General features: G+C 36.5%; 2 protein-coding genes across 2 annotated transcripts; both read right to left on the reverse strand.

Annotated features, from left to right (window-relative positions):
* Positions 1-4,813: 4,813 nt before the first annotated feature.
* On the reverse strand, positions 4,814-9,391 carry LOC116301568 (ubiquitin thioesterase OTU1). The gene is made up of 8 exons (XM_089026246.1): positions 9,357-9,391; positions 8,812-8,938; positions 7,748-7,925; positions 7,509-7,550; positions 6,710-6,864; positions 5,576-5,662; positions 5,329-5,498; positions 4,814-5,159 (listed from the first exon to the last, which is right to left on the reverse strand). The coding sequence occupies exons 1-8, from the start codon at positions 9,366-9,368 to the stop codon at positions 5,031-5,033; spliced, it is 900 nt and encodes a 299-aa protein (XP_088882372.1). The 5' UTR covers positions 9,369-9,391; the 3' UTR covers positions 4,814-5,030.
* Positions 9,392-11,088: 1,697 nt separating this feature from the next.
* LOC116301567 (putative ethanolamine kinase) lies at positions 11,089-16,207 on the reverse strand. Its single transcript, XM_089026257.1, has 7 exons — positions 15,522-16,207; positions 14,650-14,792; positions 14,002-14,085; positions 13,199-13,291; positions 12,642-12,712; positions 12,195-12,268; positions 11,089-11,522 (listed from the first exon to the last, which is right to left on the reverse strand). Exons 1-7 carry the CDS (start codon positions 16,037-16,039, stop codon positions 11,453-11,455), a joined length of 1,053 nt encoding a protein of 350 aa, XP_088882383.1. The 5' UTR covers positions 16,040-16,207; the 3' UTR covers positions 11,089-11,452.
* Between the last annotated feature and the right edge of the window lie 6,548 nt (positions 16,208-22,755).

Here is a 22,755-nt window from a genome sequence, read left to right on the forward strand (position 1 = left end):
AAGACTATAAGCTTGGGAAATCCCGTGGATATTATGAAGCAACCTCTTATTATGATTTTCTCGAGTTAATCATTCTAACTAGAGGTATCCTGGTATAGAAATCCACAAGGTTATCTTGTTGCTTGTGCTTGGTAATCTTGTAGCACATGCCTCAAGATCAGGGAATCCCCTTGGTAATCTTGAATTGAATCTTTAACTAGAGAAATTCCCTTGGCAATCTTGTAGCTGCACATGCCTCAAGATCAGGAAATCCCCTTGGTAATCTTGTAGTAAATGCCTCAAGACCAGGAAATCCCCATGGTTAACTTAAATTGAATCTTTAACTAGAGGAATTCCCTTGGTAATGTTTAGCAAATGCCTCAAGACCAGGAAATCCCCATGGTTAAGTTGAATCTTTAACTAGAAGAATCCTCTTGGTAATGTTTAGCAAATGCATCAAGATCAGGGAATCCCCATGGTTAAATTGAATCTTTAACTAGAGGAATTCCAATGGTTAGCTAGGGGAATCCAATAATTATTATCTTGCAGCAAATGCCTTAAAATAAGGGAGTCCCCATTATTATCTTGTAACAAATGCCTCAAGTTCAGGGAATCCCCATTGTTATCTTGTAACAAATGCCTCGAGTTCAGGGAATCCCCATTGTTATCTTGTAACAAATGCCTCGAGTTCAGGGAATCCCCATTGTTATCTTGTAACAAATGCCTCAAGTTCAGGGAATCCCCATTTTAATCATGTAGTAAATGCTGCTAATTTAGGGAATCCCCACAAGTTTCTGTCCTTTTGTTAGCTCTTCCTATTTTTAAGTTGAGCAGATCCAAATAATTGAAATGTGAAAAAGAGATGATTAAAGTCAGGTCATGAATCGTGGATTTTGTGTTCTGCTTAATATGAATAGCTTGTTGGTAAGAGATCTAAAATCTGAGACCGAAATAAATTGTGGGTTGAGAGCTGTGAATTTAAGCGAGAAGTGTCTTTCCCTTTTAATTAGTAGTTCGCAACAAGATAATATCTTACAGCGCTCCTCGATCACACGCGTGAAATCGTACAATTTACCATCGTGACGAAATAGGTTTTGTTGGACTTCAATGCGTTTCAATGACATTCCATAGGCACGTGCCCTTAAAGCTGGGAAACAATTTGATTGGCGTCCACCAAAACTCTATTATGTCTCGATTTTTTTATTTTTTTTCCCACGTTCTCGCGCGTGTGATTGAGAAGCGTGGCTGATATGCCACCAGCTTTGAGGTATGACCTGCGCTGGAGCGATATTGGTCTCGGACTGATATTTATAGATCTCCGGGCGACCGACAACGCTTTTTGAAATAGGTGTATGTAAAAAGGTCAAATTAACATTGAAATGGCTCCTCAAAAACATCGGTTAGGCTTCCCGAAACGGCTCTTGAAATGGCTAAACATTGAAGTGGTAACGTTCAAATGGTTTATCAAAAACACTGATATGGCGTCCCGTTGCTTAATGGTTGGAACCGCACATTTTTAATGTGGGAAACATGCAGCTTTAACTACAGCATGTCAACAAACTGACAATGAAAAGCTTTCCGTTTCCCCCCATATCTTAAGGGGAACGACCATTGGAACCTTCCAGAATATTTTGATGTCTAGAAACTCGGAAATGAAATTTTTCATCATAGGTTTTCCCATATTTTTTATTTGAAGTCGATTTTGCTGGATATATTAGTGGTGATTAAAGACCTTGCTCTACATTTTTGGGGGATCCCACCCCCCTCCCCCTATAGAAAATCAAATCAAAGAAAATCAAATGGTCCGTCGCGTCCCGAAGTTTGCGAAAGTTGTGCCGGACCACAAACCATGAGAACACTGAAGTGGCTTCTTTTATTCATCGATATGGTCTAGAACAGACTGCCTTACATTGGAATGGCTTTTTCATCGAATAGAATTTCGCTTTTTTCTCTTACATAAATACTCAGTTAAGAATAAACCAATAGCGTTGCATGATACAATAACGTATTAATTATTTAGGTTTTGTTGCCAAAATAAAAACAGTTTAAAATTTTAACAATTGAAACAGAATTTTTTTTTCTTCTATCAATATTCATAGGCATTTTCCTTTGGTATTACAAGTGTCCTTTATTCTTTGAAAGTTAATAAAATATAATTAAAGTCCTTATTTTAACTTTGTTTTCAATTTATAAATTATTTAGATAGAAATTTATTGTTTTGGGGAAGTGAAAAAATTGGAATTCGTCATGACAACAGCAATGCAAGAGGTTAATCAAACAGAAAGAAAAATGGTTTACTGATCGCTTGGAAAAGTAAACAGCCGTTATCTTTATTCCGAATACACCAAAAAATATTGGTAAGAATTCGAGCGAAAATTGATAATAATCTGTTGAACTTCTTTGCGACTGGCGAATGAAAAAGTTAATTTATGATTGTCGTTCGTTCGAGTGAAGTGTTGATTGACGACAATTTATTGAAAAACTGACCACGTTCGCACGGCTTTAAACGACAGACCCACTGAAAAAGCTTGAGAAATTTAAGAGACAATCTCGTAAGAATGACCATCTTTGCTTCTATAAAACACTGGAAGGTCACAGCGAAGGTCGGACAAATAGACAAAACCTACCAAATACGAATACAAAAAGACTTCGGGTGCTGTAAGAACTTCAACCTTTTTGTTAACAACAGAGAAATCGCTCAAAATCTGGCACTGGACTCGTGTAGCCCGTTTTACAAAATCCGAGGCGAATTTGCTTGGGAACAAGATGAGAACTCATTTCTACTTGTCAGGGATTCGCTCCTTTTCACCACCTGCTCAAACAAATACCGTTTATTTATGAATAAATTCGACACAGAAACTGGTTTGGAGTTTACAGAATTCTGGAAGCACAGAGGATGGCAACATATATTCGTCGGTGTTTGTATTCTTGCTCTGGGAATTGGAGTTGCTCTTATCCTAAGCTACGTTCGTGATAAAACTTCATTGCTAGGACTCACCGTCATCTTATTCATTTTTGCTATATTAATTATATTTTTTGGGATTTTCCTGATCGTTTTTAAGCACAAGAATCCGGCTGATTTTTACATAGTGCAAAGCAAGACTCCTGCTTCCCCGTCAGTAGTGAATCAAGGCTACGACGAACTTGAAGGATCCACTCATACTGTTACATCACGATATCTTACAGAAACAACAGTCAACGCAACACAAATTGAATAAATATCGGATTGCGAAAAGATTGGATATTATATAACAGCCTGGAGCTCGAATTCTGGTGTAGAAATGAGAACAAGAAAATTCAGTCAAAACCCGATTAAATGTTGTTTCAATATCATGCAGCAAAAACAAGTATTTTTTTCATCGGATAATTAGACTGGAATAAGCTCAATTCCCGAGTACAAATTACTTTGTCTCATAATTTAGCAACGAATTAAGATGTATAATTGATATTAACTTACCATATCAGAATTATGAAATCGTCGCTTCATTTTGTCGCTCAAATTGTTATAAATTTACCTCAAATCAGCTTGCAGGGCCCGTTTGTACGAAGCGGGCGGATAGCGCTATCCGACGGATATTAATCTTATCCAGTGGCTAAACTTATTGGATAACAGCATGGACTTATCCACTGGATAAGGATTTCTCTCGGCTGGATAGCGCTATCCACCCTTCGTACAACCGGGCCGTGCTGCTATGAACATTTCATTTTTTTCCTTACAAAACTCTTGATATTATTATTTTTTGTTTTCGTTGACAAAATATATTGATATTATGATAAAAAAAGGGCTGCACACAAAGATATGTATCATGATATAAATGTAAAGAGTATGTTTGCTTATCAATCATGTGAAAGTTGGTAAGCAGCAACAAAAAAGTATGTAAATTATTAGTGAAAATTACACTAGAATTACAAAAACTCTGCACCTGGATTCTAAAAAAAAAACCGGAACAGAATTTTTCATCTTCAAACTCTTTTTTTTTTTTTTTTGTATTTCTTTCGCGATAATATGCTTTCTTGACAACACTGAAAAAATGTGGAAGTTAAGTGCTCTTAGGGATGTTAACCTTGTCAAGATGAATTTAATGGCGGAGAAGTGGAGTAAAAACTATGAATAGTCCAAGCGACTGGTTTAATTGACTTTGTCGGCAATTTTGGTTGCTTGGCAATCGGTGTAAACAAATGGTCGGCAAGGCCGGTTGAGACGAATAACATGAAAATATGAAATATATTTATCTTTAATAATATTGTTTTAACTTTTTTGAATTTATTTGTGATGCGGATTTATATTGAAATTGTCACTCATATAAAAAAGCCCAACTTATTGTTGTGCTAATTGTCGGGATAAAATAAAAATGACAAAAAAGCATATAAAGTTAAAGACAAATTGTACTAGTCAAGGCCAGGTATAGAACATCGAGTATGACGATAAATCTAAATCTTGATCGAGTCAAAGGCGACAAAATCGTATTCGACAATTGACTTGATCAATAGACATCGCGTAAGCCATCGCGTATAAAAGTGAATCTAAATGTCAGTTGTCGTAGGCGACAAATCGAGTACGATAATAAATCGAATGAAAAACCATACTCCATGATGAATACGCAGTTCACAAATAGTTTATATCTTATATTAAAAGTCTTGACTACAAGATATTTTAGTTCGTGATGCAACACTGAAATGAGATTGTAACCAACATTGTTTGAATATTCTCTATTTTTTATTGAATTGTGTTGAAAGTCACTTAAGAGTCAAGCACAAGGGAATATGACACTCAAATGGCTTACTTAACCAATGATAGAAAACCATTTAAGAGCAACAAAACAAAATAACCAAATGATGTCACTCAAATGGGTTTAATGCAGGCCTCATGTGAGTATTTCTTGTCGTGTGGCCTAAGATGGAAGCTATTTAAAAGTCAAAAAACGCACAGAAAAGTCCAAAATGGCCACAGCGTTTTAAACACTTCGTGAAAATTCTTGAAATTTCGGAAGCCATTCGGCAGCCATACGTCTTTCATTACTGGCTGTAAGCCTTAAATATGTGGAAAATTTCTAAACCTCGCCAAAGTTCGTATGTCCAGTGGCTATGGCATGTTGCTGTGCTTGTGCCTGACCTGACAATCGTGTGTTGCACGCCAAGCAGCGTAACGTGAATTTAGAGACGTTGGTGAAATGTCGCTTCTGTGAAGATTAAAGAATGTTTATTAGAAGGAAGGAAGGAAGAATGGGTGGATGGATGGAGAGAATGAATAAATGAAAGAATGAATGAATGAAAGACAGAAAGGAATGAAGATATTGCATTCTGTCTTTGGTCATTCGCTTAAAAAAGAAAAAAAAATACTCGAGATACCTTTTTTGCATCTGCAGCCAGACTCAAAGCCTCCACCAATCTTTTTTCATCTGTAATTGGGAACACTGTTTGCAGGGGGAGGTCAGACGAGTCTTCCTGTATCCCAAGGGGGTCGTAGTGGATTCCATCATATATGAGGAAAACTCGGTTGGAGTATTTTTCATTTTCACCTTTAAGTAAAAGGAACAACAAATCAGGCATTACTGGTAACAAAAAGGACCTCAAAATAGATTTGAAAATCACTTACCAAAACGATCGATTCTTTCGCTCTCTGTGTCTACTACAGCTATTTCTATACCATAATGTTTACTTAATATTGATAATTCTATTGCACCTGTGAAAAGGAAAAATAACCATCATCATCTTCATCATCATTTATGTAACATCTTTAATATGATCATATAAATAATATCATCATAACCATCCTCATCACCAGTGCCATTTATCATCATCATCACCATCCTTATCACCAGTACCATGTATCATCATCATCACCATCCTTATCACCAGTACCATGTATCATCATCATCACCATCCTTATCACTAGTACCATGTATCATCATCATCACCATCCTTATCACCAGTACCATGTATCATCATCATCACCATCCTTATCACCAGTACCATGTATCATCATCATCACCATCCTTATCACTAGTACCATGTATCATCATCATCACCATCCTTATCACTAGTACCATGTATTATCATCATCACCATCCCTATCACTAGTACCATGTATCACCATCATCACCATCCTCATCACCAGTACCATGTAACATCATCATCACCATCCTTATCACTAGTACCATGTATCATCATCATCACCATCCTTATCACCAGTACCATGTATCATCATCATCACCATCCTTATCACTAGTACCATGTATCATCATCATCACCATCCTTATCACCAGTACCATGTATCATCATCATCACCATCCTTATCACTCGTACCATGTGTCATCATCATCACCATCCTCATCACCAGTACAATGTATCATCATCATCACCAGCCTTATCACTAGTACCATGTATCATCATCATCACCATCCTTATCACCAGTACCATGTATCATCATCATCACCATCCTTATCACTAGTACCATGTATCATCATCATCACCATCCTCATCACCAGTACCATGAATCATCATCATCACCATCCTCATCATCAGTACAATGTATCATCATCATCACCATCCTTATCACTAGTACCATGTATCACCATCATCACCATCCTTATCACCAGTACCAAGTATCATCATTATGATCAGTATATAACATCATCACCATGTATCTTCGTCACCACCATGTAATATCATCAGAATCATTATCATCACCATCATAACTGTCAACATTGATATCCTACCTAATTCATACCTCCCCAGTTATCAGCATTCTGGATCCATCTACAGTAACCATCATTAGACTGTCCAAGAAACACATCGTTATAAGTAACTGGATCACTTGACACACACTTGGCTATCAACTGCCGCAAGTCTGGTGCTAAGGACATGTCGCCTGTCATTACATAACTTATAGAATAAAAACATACATGTATTACTATTACTATATATAAATAAGCTTTAACATATAGCATATAACATATAGAGGATATTATTTGACATTAATCAATTAATTATTTAAAATTAATTTTTCTTTCAAAGGGATGGGACCACCATTTTATTTATTTATTTATTTATGGACAATATTTAAGCAGAGATGCCCAGTTCAGCATATATAGCTGGTTTAAATGGGTCTCAGTCATCTGAGCCAACAGAGAGGGGCTAACCATTTGCAGATGTAATTACAAATGCAGAATTTTCTCCTCAGTTAATTCTACAATACATTCAGTATTGATTATACATGAGGTAAATAGTTGAACAGTTAAAATATTTCTTTATTTCAATGATGCATTTTTTAGCTATGAAGGATTATACAAGTTGCCAATAATGTGCGAATGACTGTGACGTCAGGTAAGGTATTTGAGTGTATTTGTTTTAACTGGCCATTATGAGACAACAAATCTAGAATAATCTTGATTAAAACCATGTGTAAAATAATGATGCATTTTAGATATTGTTTGTGCGAAGCAGCTCAATTTCGTATATTGAATGAAGCCTTAATAAGATGTCACAGCCAATTAAACAGTAAGTTAAACCCAACTAGTATACAGTACCTTACACTTGCAAAAAGGCAGGAATTATCTGCTGGTACTATTCTTGATTAAAACAAAAAAACAAAAAAACCAGAATGAGAGAAACTACATGTGCACTTTAAGCAGGTCACTCCCTTCCTTCCCCTCCCCCTCTACCCACTACCCCCCCCCCCCCCCTTTCCCCCACCTCTGTAAGGCTGAGCAAGAGGCCTAATAAAGAAGACAGAAAAAAGTCTTGTATTATACTTTCAAGTACTTACTTTCTACTGAGTGGGATATTTTGGTATCCTAATCTTCCTACAAGATCATTGTTGATGATTATAGGAGCTGTCTTGTCTTTCTCAATTATCAAAGTGTCACCAGACCTTACGCCGAGAGATGAGAGACTTGATGCTTTGATAGTGCAACACAGTTCCTTGGGAGGAAATCCTGTCAATACTGATAAGAAAATATGAAATTATATATTTACAAATCAATCAAAATGCTTTTACAGGGAGATGCACAAAAGTATGACCACATTTAATGTTTTTGCATACTTTTATGCACAGGCTTTTTTGCTTTCTACCCTGCGAGCAGAGTCTCCTTAAACCTCTACGGATGAGAGAAGGAAAGGAGACTCTGCAGAAATCGTGTAGAATGTTATTTCCTTCTCTCACCTGTAGAGGTAAAAGGAGACTCTGCTCGCAGGGTATTTTCAAACAACCCTCTACACACCTTACTTGGTAAAACCAGCCAGCTTTGCATTGAAATGTGTCAGTTTAATGTACAAAAGCCCATGCACATATGCAAAGTATGTGAATAATATTTTTTACACTGGTCACACTTAATAGGTTTAATAATAAATTCACTCACATTTTACAATTGGAGAGGTAATATTTGAACAAATTACATAATCATAATAGAAGTAAATAAAAGAATATAATAATAGTTTGGAAAGTATAATATAATAAAGTGTGTGGGGTTGTTGAAAGAGTATAAACTTTTCAAAAAATACAGACCAAGTATAGAAGAGTATAAGAAAAGAGAAATATAATAATTAATGATAGTTAAATATCATGCACATAAAAAAAAGTGATGATGATGGTGGTGGTGGTGGTGGTGGCGAGAATGGTGATACCAATTCTTCGTTTGCAATAGACGTCATAGCCGCCATGTTGGAAGAATTTGATAAAAGATTTTTCAATGAATTCTTTTGTTATATCTTCCAACATGGCAGACATCCCTTTTGTTATTGTGCCCTCTTGGGATTGATTGGAAACCAAGAATAGTAGTGGTCATAATGATGATGATAGTGATAATGATGAAGATGATGACATTAACTTACTCTTCTGTGCATGTGGGGGTACATCAGTCAGTAACCAAATCTTTTCTTGTAACATTTCAAGTGTTGAATCAGCCTTCAGGCCCTGTACAACACTCCTCTTGCCACCCTTATATTGACACCTCAAAACCTACGATAACCGAAGACAACCATAAAATACAAACAACATTAAACTTACGAATGATCATTTGTAAAAAATAAAAAATTAACGCAGTTGTAATTAAAATTAATTTCAAACTAAATCATACCCACACAAATTAGCAAGAATATAAAATTCACATGAGGAATATTTTTGGTGCACTTAATGAGTGGAGAAGTCGAGGTTTGAAATTATTTATTTGAAAAATTATTTTACAAGTTTCAACGAACAAAAAAAACACAAAATAATAATGTTGAAAACCATGAGAAAAATGCACATTCTGTGCAGCATGTTACTGGAATATAGCCTTATCATTTATATTTTTACAGATTTATCAGCTTATATTCTATCTTATTAGCTTAAAAACAGCAAAATATCAAAAATAAAAGTGAAAGTCAAAATGACTCACCATGTCCGCCATGTTGTTTTGAGGTGGATAACCGCTGGCAGTCGACTGTCAATAAAGACCAAAGGAACCCCAACCATTTATTTTTCTCTAGTGGTCTATCATCGACATGCTGCGTTCTGATTGGATGAGCTACTGCTAGGCTATAAGTCAGTAGTACTACTAGTAGCAAAGAGTTTTGGCTTTAGTTAAAAAAAAATTTTTTTTCGAGTCTTTCTTTTGCAGCTGCATAAGTTGCTTGGTATACTGCGAGGATCAACTCAATTTGATACATTACAACCGCAGTCCACATATATATTTCATATATACTCATACACACATTTAGTCAAAACTTTAATTCAAAACCTATTTGCATCTACAGTTGGATGTGAGTAAAACAATTAGTCCTCTTGCCCTCATGGCAGATCAAACGAGTCAATAGCATTTAGGCTTGAGAACAGATATTATTGCTAAGTAGTCTGCATTGCAGCAACTAGTGGGGAGCAAGCTGTGCATGATAAGGCTGCATTCATAATGTCTTGCAGAGGGGGGGCAGGTGAAATTGAGGGGGGATCGGGAAAAGTTTGGTAGGAAATAGGGGGAGCTGGGCCAATTTTTATCAGAAAAAGGGGGTATGCACAATTTTTGGAAGAAGCTACAAGCCTTGCGTAGGGGGGATCTTATTTTTTTGCATGACTTAGGGGGGTATTAAGAATTATTCTGGCATTTTAGATTTTCACCTACCCCTCTCCCCCTCCCCCCCCAGGTGGGGATGGGCCGGTAGAAAAGGTGGTGGGTCATCGTTTTTAAGCATGGACAAAGGGGTCAGTCATGAGATGAGCCATGCTATGCTGATATGAAATAGTCTTGAATCAATAAAAAGCAAAAAGTTTGATGACAACAAAACTGTTGAAAGGAATGTTAATCCAGTACCACCTCTAAATGAGAGAGTTGGAGGAAGAATTACAACCTTTGACTAGGCGATATGATGCCAACTGATTGATAAGGTACTTTTTAAACAGTTGTTTTGATAAGTTGGAAGTATTAAACCTCTTTCAAAAGACTATAGCTTGTGCTACACCAATGACTAAATTATACTGTCAACAAACTTTGTAGACTCAAATGCGTCAAATGTATTTAGTGTGTTAGCTTCAGTGTGTGCACTCTTTTATTGGTATCCGGTGGATCGAAGGAGTGACAAAACTACTTCCATGTCTGCTTAATTCAAGGTTCCAGCTAAACGTTTTTTTAGGGTGGGTCATCAATTTTGTGCAACCATTTAAGGGTGGGCCACTTTTAATCATGCATGGACTAAAGGGTGGGTCACTAACATTATTGTTAATAAGCCTGAAGCGAGATGATGTTTTACCCCCGACTCTATACCATAATAGTTTTTAAAATTCTTTCATATTAAAATTTTTGATTCCTTAGAGAATACAGGAACAATAGTCATAATTAAAGAACAAAAGCAGTGTGAAAAGGATTATGGTCTAGAGACGGGGGTAAAACGTCATCTCGCTTCAGGCTTATTGAGATCTGATTTTTCTGGCCACCGCCACCACCCCCACCCCCTCACCCCCCTCCGACAACCATGATCCTTTGCGTTTAAAAATAGGTTGTTTTGATGTGACGTCATAGTCAAATAGGGCAATTTATTCTTGAAAATTTAAAAAATTTAAAAAACAAAATTGAAATAAAAAGGGAGCTTCATTTGTTAATATTAGATGGGATATCTTCCCAAATTTTTGATAGAGTACAGAGTACAAATTGAGATTTAATTTTAATTCTCTTGTCCAATCAGAATTGAGTTATTTTGTTGCATTTTTGCATTATAAATATAGTTATGAATGATTATAGGATATTATAAAATGACTGTTATTAATCTCCCATTCTGATTGGTTGGGAGCGTGTGCTATATGAGAGAACACAGCACACATGCGCTCTTTGCATTTTATAAAAGAAATAAAAAACTTGCTTGCTGTGCTGTGTGGAGTTATAAAGCACTTGGGGATTGGCAGAGCACTCAAGAAGTGTCGGGAAGCACTCTGCTACGCGTCTGCATGCTTTACTGCACACAGCATGCGCTCGCATTTTCTATTTCTTCATTAAACGCCATTTTATTAATTAGCTCCTAAAGCAAGAAATTCATCCTTCCTCTTAAAATATTCATTGAATCGAATTATTCCATACCTGCAACAGACAAAAAAAATATTTAGTTGAATAATAACTAATAAAAAAGGTGCATAGCTATGCTTTTGATATGAAAATAATAGTAGAGTTTGCTAGCTGATTACAATACAACAGTCCCCTTCACAGCCCTCTGCCATCTTGATAGGTAATTGTGCCTTTGCATTAAAGCAACAATATCACATGAATAATTGTCTAAGGCATGAAAAAAGGTCCCTATCATTGCAAGGTCACCCCGCTGTCCTCACTTTAACAACTACGAATTTGTCATATCATTTCCAACTTGACTGCCACCCGGTTAGCTCAGTTGATAAGAGCGTCGGTCTGTTGTGCGGGAGGTCGTGGTTCAAACCTCGGCCAGACCAACACTCAGGGTCTAAAAATAACTGAGGAGAAGGTGCTGCCTTTGTAATTATATCTGCAAATGGTTAGACCTTCAAGTCTTCTGGGACAAAGACTTAAAACCGTAGGCCCAGACTGTCTTCACTATATAACCCTAAAAGAACCACTGAAGACGCTGGTGACGACCATCTTCGGTGCCCATATGCTAAACTCTACAGGACCCACTGTAATATTGGCAAAAAGCTGTTGTGGTCTCCCTGCCCTCATGGGAAATAAGCTAATAAATACAAATAAATACAAATAAACTTATATGAAGAAAAACAGCCATCTTACCCTAGAAAGTCAAAATCAATTTCAGAGAAATGAGCTTGCAACAATGCCCAAATTCCCCAGAAAAAGTGAGCAGCCTAGACATCAAGAAACAATTGATGATTAGTAATAATTTAAAAATTAGCAACTCTCTTTTACAGAGCTTTTCAAGTACATTACGAACAGTTTACAATGATGCAGTTTTGGTGGACGTCAATCAAGGCTTTTTCATGACATTCCATTATAAAGCCTTGTGGGATCGAAATGCATACAAACATTGCAAACAAAGGCTTTGATTACAAGGGAAAGAGGAATAACAACAGTTGAAAAATGATAGTTCTTCCATGAACTGGAAACAACAAGACTACGAAACATTGTTGTAGCATGTTAGGATGGGCTTCACTTGCTCACATTTCAATCCAATGATGCGCGATTGTGACACCATCCATGGAAAATGCTATAAAGTCTTACCAATGCAAACTGGTTGGCTTGGACATACAATTTCCCAACCTCTTTATCTGTTATTTTTGGATTTGACTCTCCTATGAATAAACAAATAATTATTATGCAAAAAGTCATAATAATTTCTTTATTGGCTGAATTACTATAAAGTGCATATCACCATTCATATTGAAACTATAAACCTTCATAACGTAAAGATGATTTCACCATCATGAATATTCACTTCTTGTGTAATCCAGTTGTGTAGCAAGGGGTGTGAGGGGTGCTCCCCTGATTCCTGGGACCTTGCTACACCCCTGGTAGATTCAATACTAAAAGTATTGGGACCCAAGTTCGAGTCCCGACGAGCTCAGTGTTGTATGTGAGTTGAGCTGTTTGTTGGTTCTCTCCTGTGCTTCGAGGGTTTTCCGAGTTCTCCGGCTTTCCATCCTCCACAAAAATCAACTTCTAAATTCTAATTGGAAACCAGTGGAAGAAGAGCCAGTCTGTTGAATCCACTGTTAATCCCATTATAATGTATCTGTGGTTACATAGGAACCTTAAAAAGAATCAATAAGTAATTGTACCTTTCAACTCGGCAGACCTTGTTAAATACGTTCTGAGCCACTTAAGTTGGTGATCTTTCTTTGGATAAAGAGAATAATCAACTTCCTCTACACCTGGATACAGAGGGTAATTTATAATTATTAGAAAGTAGATATAAGGTATTATTATTTAAAAAGGAAAAGGGTTTAATCCAGCAAAATGCCAGATTTGCAATGCGAATCGTGAACTGTTGCCAGCACATAGTTATGAACATAGTTGTAAAAGGGAGAAGGGTTAGAAATTCTTGGGGATTCAATGGCTGCCATTTTGGTTGACTTTGACAAAAGACCAAATCTATTTTCATATTTTGTCCATTTTTATTTTATTTCAGGAAGGGATGCTGGGCACCAATTGGTGAAAATAGACCCCTTGCTTATGACATCAAAGCAGCTCAATCTGGGGGACAAAACAAAAGAAAACCCATCTCCTGAGAATTGAAACCTATCGTTTTGTCCCCCAGATTGAGCTGCATTCCAATCATCATCATCATCATCATCACCATCATCATTATACTATCGACATCACCATCACCATCACCATCATCACCACCATCCCCATTATCACCATCACCATCATCACCATCATCCTCACCATCATCATCGTCATCAAAACTGTGGGCACCTAGAAATATTCTAGGAATGTTCTATTCTTCTTTGGCCAATCAGAAAGATAACAATAATGCTTCTGATTGGCTGATTAAACATTCTTGAAATATTTCTGTGTGACCATGTTTTTTTGATTCACACTTTAAAATCTAGATATATGCTTGCACATTGTTAACTACCTGCATATTCACAAAAGTGGTTGCCAATGTCATGGGCCAGTGGATTGAAATTAGCATACTCATAGTCTATCGTATACACCTTATCTGATTACAAAAAAAAATCATGTTAAACACATCAGATAATACATTTCAGAAACTAATACTAGTTAATAATGTTCAACTTTAATACTTTTAAAGTGCATATTTCATGTATATATGCTCACATGCGCTCAATCATAAATAATTCATAAATCTTTGGTATGCAAGTGTCCAAAGTGACTATATGATTGGCACGGATAGCAATGTGCTGCTACGATGCAATATAGTTTACGCCTGAGGTACCGGTCCCCCTACTGAACCACATGTGTGAGGTGTGTTGCACATTGCAAAGATCATTTTCACTCCCGCTAGAATGCAGTCATACATATTGGTGTACAAAACAATAGAAACTTTCTGCTCAGCTTTTGTATATGAATAGAGTTCCATTCCCGGAGGATAGAAAATGCATTGTTTCGGTAGACCAACATGGCCACCTATTGTGACGTCACGTGAAACTCTCAATTGCAAACTACAGATAATAACAGATAATAAAAATAATTTCTATTTTTTGGGGGGGAAATGTTTTCAATTGTTAATCTTTTAATTAAATAAAGCATAAATTACACTCACCCTCTTCTTTGTTAAATACTATGTTTTTGCACAACATATCATTGTGGCAGAACACTACAGGACAAGCATGCTTCTCTAGTACTCCTTGAAGTCTTGCTGCCTCTTCTATTAGCTTAGCCTTGCTGAGACATTCCTTTTGAAATCTGCATAAGATAAACAAAAAGGTATTATACATGACCAAATCTTGTTTCACAGAAAATATGATGTTTTTAAAATTCATGTTTTACAAAATACACCCTTTACCACCCTAACATCTGATTGGCAAATATAAATATAAGGTATAAGAGAGTATCGCGATTCACTAAATAGTTTCTTATATTTTTAGACGGACAATATTTGTGGTATTTGTCATTTCAAAATTAAGGTTTCTGATTGGCTAACGCGTGACAAAAAGGAAAGCTTGAACGCATGCGCAGGTCAAATTTTTACGCTTGTTGATTGCGCCATAGCGAGCGATCGTAAGGAGAATTTCGCTTTTAATCAACGAAAATCGGTCGTTTTTTCCTTTTTTTGTGTGTTAAATTCTTTAGAATCACGATACAAAACTAATTACGATTTTGAGATGACAATACCACGAAATATTGACGGCTAGTTGGGAGAAAATATTTTCGTCATTGAGCTCCATCGCCAAAAAATCTTAATTAGTCTATACTAGTATGGGAAAAGGGGAAAAAGTGCGGGGGGGGGGGGGGGGGAGGAGGGCTACTCTACCACATCCTCTCCACAGCCCCTGGTACGTACAGTACCAAGTAACAAGGTTTGGTAGCTATGTATGAAAAACATGTTGCACTGAGATGGGCATATAACCACCAAATATAATTAAGAATTACCAGTTATAAGAAAACCGATAATTAATGTTAGTTAATAATTACCTTTGATTCTTGGTTTGATCAGGAAAATCAGCAGGAACCAAGTCCAAGAACTTAAAAATAGTTTTAAACAGACTGGAAGTTGGTTTACCTCTTCCTTTAGGAGGAATAGCATGTAGCTCGGCCATGTGTTTGGCAATCAGAGTCGAAATATGATCATCAGCAATGGTGACCGTATCAAGAACTTCACCTTCAATAAACCCATAACTAATGCCGTTATCAAACGTTGCATAAACCGGGGCCCCATAACCTCGAGAATGGAGAATCTTGAATGTTTCTAGCTCCCTTTTACGGTCTATAAAAAGCTCAGTCTTATTTCCATAGAGTCGAAATAAGATGATGTCTTTACGAGGTGTTCCTGCCTTTCTACACCCGACCAACTTGTTACTGATTCCTTCATTAAACTCCACCAATTCAAGCTCATTAGGGTCAAGATCGGGCCTTAGTTTCTTCATTATCTCTTTTATCCCTGCTTCAGGGTTGTCTTTGTCGAGTTTCATGTTAAAATGCAGTGGATCCATGGTTGTTTTTCCTCTATCAAAACATGCAACTTGAAAACCCTTGTTTCGTGCTCGTGTTGTCTAAAGTTCAGTGGCCAGTGGACCGGCTCTATTCCACAGGGATCCCAGTCGTTGGTTAGGAATGGGTTCGTAAATTATTGGGGGGGTGAAGGTTTCTAGGATAGAGACTCCAGTAGTTTGTACAAAATGTACATTAGGGACTGTGCAATAATTATCAGGAGGGGAGCTGGGGGGGGGGGGGGGGGTATCACATAAAATTGATGCTCAGATGGGGGGGGGGGGGGGCTCAAAGTAAAATCACTCATTTGACGGACGAAGTTTTATTCGAAATGTATACAAAAGCAAAAATATTCTGAATACAAACATAACTGTAACAAATATCAATTGAAAGCTCAAAAAAGGAAAGCTGAATGAAACACCCTTCCAAACATTAACTGAAAAATGAACACGAAGTCCAAGCTCTGACAGCAAAACAACTAAAGATCTACCTCAAGCAGAACAACCTAAACGTATTAACAGGAAACTAAGCTGCGCTGGGAGCATTTGTCCTTAATTTTGCTCTTGCTGAAACACCTAGGGATGAAAGAATTAATTCCAGTGATAGTAGTACAGAGTTCCTGTCTAGTGATCCCGAATACGACTCTGATTCTTCTGAAAACAGCTCTGATGTGGAATCAGATGACTCTGAAATGGACGGTTTTGTTGAACATTCTTATGAAGTACTATTTGTTGCAGACGAGGGCATCGAACAAGTAAACACAGACTTGCAATAGCATGAAAACAGGTATTCACATAAAGACATTTCTAATTGAAGGATGGTAATCATTGGAGGGGGGCGTTCAACGTTATTTTTAACATAACAGGGGGGGGGGGGTAAGAACTAAAAAATTTTAAGGGGGCGCACTGCCTAATCTTTTGCTTGATATATCTCATTTTTCAGCCCCCTCCCCTCCCTCCTGATAATTATTGCACAGTCCCTTAAATGCATAAATAGCCAGAATGGCCAGTTGGGATAAGGACAAAATGAAATGAAATTTGACGGGTCCAGATTTCATTTTACTACGAAAATTACCGAACTGTGGAACAATGTCGAGTTTTCTTATGAAACACGGTATATGGCTAACTCACAAATCGAACATGAAACAATTGCAACCTCTGGGTTGATCTAAGGCAGGGCAGGGCTAACTCACAGATCGAACCCTAAGACAACCTCTGGGCTGATCAAAAAGCCACAAGTGAAATAACTTAGAGAACACGAGACCTTTTCTCCTTCTCCTTCTCCTTCTCCTAGTTGTCCTTCTCGTGCATTTTTTACTGCCTGTTTCTTCTCTATTTCCCTAGGCTATCTTTCTTCTTCTTCGTCGAAGTTTTAATTTCTACTTGACTTAATTTACCTTCCCGTATTAAATTCTAACTTGCTTTTACCCTTTATTTTCCTATCATTTCTTCTCTCGTCGTCGTGCTTATTCTTCATATTTATCTCCTAGCGATTCACTTTTCATGTCGCTAGTGCATGCTTCTCCTCAGTGGCGGGTCCAGGGGAGTGGTACAGGGGGTGCGCACCCCTCCCTGGTTCGACTTTGTGTCCGTACTTCGAAGATAACCAATACAAAATCATGTTTTTTCGCTTTGATTCTAAGGGGTGCACCCCTCCCTGGGTTAACTTTGTGCGCAGCACCCCTCCCTGAACAAAATCCTGGATCCCCCTGCTCCTGATTATATATTCTAGCTACCTTGCAGTTGTCATCGTCTCTTCTTCGCGTATCGCGTAGCCAACTAGTACTGAGCTGATCCTGCCATTAATTTCTGCTCGACAAACTTTTGGCTTCATAGAAACTTCTAATAAAAAGATCAATGTTGAAGATAGTTTTTTCATAGTTCTTTAGAAGCTAAAAAGGATATCATGTTAACACTAGCTGTGAAGTCAGTGAGAATTAAACTTGCATCTGTTCGCGCCGAAAATAGTTTAAAAAGACTGCCTTAGGAGTAACCTTGGTGAAAGATCTCGGAACTCAAAACTCTCGAAAACTCTTAAGCTGGAATATCAATATTTTGAAGAGAATTCTAAATTTTTAAACTTGGCGAAAGCTGATCAAGGATTTCAATTACTTAGCTTATCAAACACTCAAAAATTCTTCAGCTGGAATTTCATATATTAAATAAAGAATATATATAGTGGTCTATTTTGATTACCTAAGTGTTTCTACTATTTTTATAGCAGTACTTCTTTATCTTATGATGTCAAACGCGAAAAAATGTAATAATAATATTACTGACGAGTTGCCAACACATGCACAGCATCGAGGATGGGCCATCCAAGATCACAAACTAACAGGGGATTTGTATGGTCACATTTGTATGATAATGCAGCTTTTTGCGTAACAAAACTGCTTATTCTATACAAATAAGAACACTAAGAAATTTTTGGGGGCGGGCAGTGTTTCATACATTTTTATATACAAAAATTCAGGTTGCAGGTGAGGGCGAGCGTTTACGTGTAACGCAAGTTCTCGTCAAAAACAAATGTAAACCAGAATTTGTTAAGTTAGGATCGAAAACGCGTATCTTACGATAAATAACGAAAAAAAACCCCAACATTTTGAATGTCATATACTAATTTTAAGGTCGTATAGCCAATGAATTGCTTTAAACCATTGATATGTTTATTTGGCACTATAATTTTTTTTTTTTTTCTTTCTTTCTTCATGGTTGACATTCACTTGCTGGAGTCCAAACACTTTCGCAGTTGCTTTCAAGCACCTGGCGTTGTTGAAAAACAAAATATTCGTTTCCAAAGCGTGGCACAGTTTGTTCATATTCACATGTATGCTGCAGGACTATTTGGCAGACCATATGGTAGAGTCGTCTGTGAGAATTCTGTAGGTTATGCAGCTGTTTTAGCGTGAATGGTTTTTTCTGTGATTTAGATATCCTGGCAATAGGTTGAATATATGAATGACGCAGTCCAAGCTTTTATTTTATTTTTTCTTTTCTTTTTTTCTTTTTTGAAATTTCTTTTATTCACAAAATCAAATCGCGTAGATACGAAGCATTGTTCCAATGTCCTTTCAATGATGCCCTCTGAACCTTTCTGTTGCTTTTATACTTCAAGTTTTTTCGGCTTTAAACAGTCACATGAATAATAGAGACCTTTATAGATCCGACGACGAGTAAGAAAACGAGTACGAGTACGAGTTTCTAGCTTTCCAAGATTGGCACTGTCATTTCCTATTCGTGGTTGTGCACTGTAGATTGAAACTTTAAATTGTAAAAAATCGGAAATCGACTATACGATGTAGTGTTTAACCACGTGCACAGGACCAATTTTAAATCTCGTACTCGTACTCGTACTCGTACTCGTTGTCGTATCTAATGGTCGCTAATGAAAACCCGGCAACGACAATCGACTGAATATGGGCCATGCCAAACCCGGCTGAAAGATTTAAAAACGTACGAGTTTAAACTGATTTTTTCTATTCCTTTATTTTTACACTTTTTGACTTGAAAATACCGATATTTTTCCAAAAATAAAATGCAGTAAATAACTAGCTCTTGTTACAGCCTGAAAAACGTGACTCGGACGAATCTTAGTTAATCTATTAACTATGGAAGAATCGATAGAACATTCTGAAAACGCCTGGTAACCGAATTGAACTAAACTATTTACAGTATTTACGTGTTAACGAAACAAACTTTTGCTGTATTTTCATTGATAGCCACCATTCCGCTTCCATATTCTAATTAAACGTCAAAAATGATTTTTCTAGTAAATCAAAGTTTTGGGTGAAAAGATGTACCCTAAAGAATTCTCTTTTTGATGAATCTGCACAATCCCTTCGTGTGAACAGAACATCTTTGATGAAACTTGGTTTTGAATCGAGTAAGTTTTATTCAGAAAATTTAGATTTTTGTGCAAGTTTTAGGATTTTTTTCTCAGTAATTATTTCTTTGGGAATTGTTTGTACTCTTGTGGCTTTCTTTGGTTCATTAAGGTTGTTCTTTTGAAGCTAAAATTCCATTTTTAACAAAGGAATTAGACCTGCTTAACAAGTCAAAACAGTAAATTGATTTATTAAATATTCAACAATACAATGAACCTTGCATGCGTGGGAAAAGATGCAATCAAAAATCTATCAAAGAAATTTCTATCGGAAAGCCATTGACCCTAGTAAAGTTAGTTTTACCAATAAAGTTAATTTTGTCGATGCTGATGTTGCTGTCTCGTTAATTTTAAGAACGTTTTGTAATTTGTGTGATAATATTAGTTTTCAAAAATATTATATAAGAACTTTCATTGATTAGAGTTTTAAGATATTTAAAACTCTTTTTTAATAAATTGTAATGTACCCTGTGTGCTATATTATCTTCTTCTTCTTCTTCGTTCTTGTTCTTCTTCTTCTTCTTCTTTTTCTTCTTCTTTTTCTTCTTTTTCTTCTTCGTTTTTCTTCTTCTTCGTTCTTCTTTTTCTTCTTTTTCTTCTTCGTTCTTCTTCGTTCTTCGTTCTTCGTTCTTCTTCTTCTTCTTCTTCTTCTTCTTCTTCTTCTTCTTCTTCTTCTTCTTCTTCTTCTTCTCCTGCTTCTTCTTCTTCTTCTTACAGTGTATCAGTTCTTCTTTCTTCTTTTCTGGGGCTTCTCCTTTTCCTTTTGTAATCACTAATTCTTTTCAGACTTTAACTTATTGACCTCTTTGCCAACATTCTAAAATTTTCCTTTCTTATATATTTTAAGCCTTAACTGACAAAAGGCTTGATCTCTTTCATTCTGAACTTGTTTTCACAGAGCTCGAGTCACGCCTAGGCCTACGGCCCATCACACCATCAAACATAATTGATTTCATTGTACATATATGTTCATTGTACATATATGTTAATTCCTAAAAACTATCTGACGCTGTTCAAAACACTTGGCAGAAAGCAAGGAAAAGAAATACAGACTCCGTTCTTTTTTGGCCTAGCAACGTGCACGAAAACAAGAACAGCAACTATAGAAATTTCCGGAAAAATTTGAACTTCAGGAAGTCTTTAGAAGTCTTCAAATCGACTTAACAATGACACAAAAGTGATTAAAATATCGCAATTCAAAAAGCACAATCCTACAATAAGCACCTTGTCGATATTAATCAACAGATACCAGTACAAGCACCAGCAAGATCGTGAGAAAATTCGAGCTCATCTTTGATCGAAGTTCTTTGACTCAGTGTGTCTTTGTTAAATTAAGTAAAATATTTTTAAATTTCAAAAAGGATTTTTTGCAGCTCGAGTCCTCGCGGTAAATAATTAAATCATAGCCAAAACCAGACTAAACCAACATGTTTTACCTATTGTTGTCAATCCCTTCTTTCGTATAAATACAGAATACTTTTCTTTACTCAATTTTACCTTTAATGCGCTATTCATTCACTATACAGTTTACAGCCTTTTTTGTTGAAAGTAAGTGTTTATAGTGTTAATAATTTAGTCGATCTTTTCCGGGTCCTGTGGAGAAGGAGGCGGAACGGGCGAGGGACTTCTGTTCACATAGTAATTTGTAAAGAAAACGGTTCAACGTGGAAAATGAAAAAAAGGCGTTCTAAGACTGAAGATTTGTACTGCAAAATATTCACTGAAGGAAGGAAAAAACCAGTCTTAGAAGAAAGAAGAATCAAAGAATATATAACTGCAAAAATGATTTGGAAATTATTAAAAAGAGAAAGAAATGATAATGGAAAGAGTCTAGACAACTGATTTGAATGATTTTCACCCCAAATTGTGTTCCTTTATATTTTAGTAAATTTAATTTTTGAATTTGGAGTCTTATAAAGGGATTTGTTCTTCTGGTTTAAATACAGAGGTTGAATTTTGTTTATCGTTGCTTTATATTTTAGTAAATTTAATTTTTGAATTTCGAGTTATCTTAAAGGGATTTGTTCTTCTGGTTTAAATACACAGGTTGAATATTGTTTATCTTTGCCAAATATATGTGTAAGGTTTATATTTCTTTATAACACGACGAAACTCAAACCGCACATCATTTGTTCAGGGTTGAAATACAAATGTTGAACTTGCCAAATATATGTGTATGACTTATTCACCAAATGAAGCTATCAAACACATCATTAAGGAGGAAATAAGCAGCTAGTCGTGTTTAATTAACAGATCATAGTATTGAATGATTATAATTTTGCTGTATACGAAGAGTGGATAGCGCTTTGCAATGGATAAATCTTATCCAGTAATAAATCTATTGGATAATAGCATCGACTTATCCACTGGATAAGGATTTATCCGTTGGGTAGCGCTATCCAACCTTCGCACAACCAGGCCCAGGTTAAGATATAACATTGTAGTGCTCAATGAGCTAGTCAGTGAAAGGTTGATGATTTAGTATGGCTGAAAAAATCTCATTATTTTATCCGCATACTTCATCTTCGCATGGATGGATCAAGTCAGAAAAGTAAGCTTCTATGGAGAATTCCCCTACACTCTCATCAAAAATAAAAACATGCGTAGGCCGAAAATGGCGGTGAACTGTATGAGGCATGAAGATCTGCCAGGGGACATGCTTGTCTTGCGGGTACCTAAAAATGAGCAGGCTTCGCGAGAGAGGAAGTCATTAACTTTCATTACCCTCCTTAACAGGTACACAGTCGTTGTCTTCACCTCAGAAATAAAATCTTGTATGGTGCACAGGCGCGCAATGATTTCATCGAGGAGACTTGAATGGATGCTGAATGATGAT

Source organism: Actinia tenebrosa, unplaced genomic scaffold, assembly GCF_029948245.1.
Source record: "Actinia tenebrosa isolate PJP-AT-01 unplaced genomic scaffold, QUT_ActTen_1.0 PGA_scaffold10__47_contigs__length_13832649, whole genome shotgun sequence".
Lineage (NCBI taxonomy): Eukaryota > Metazoa > Cnidaria > Anthozoa > Actiniaria > Actiniidae > Actinia > Actinia tenebrosa.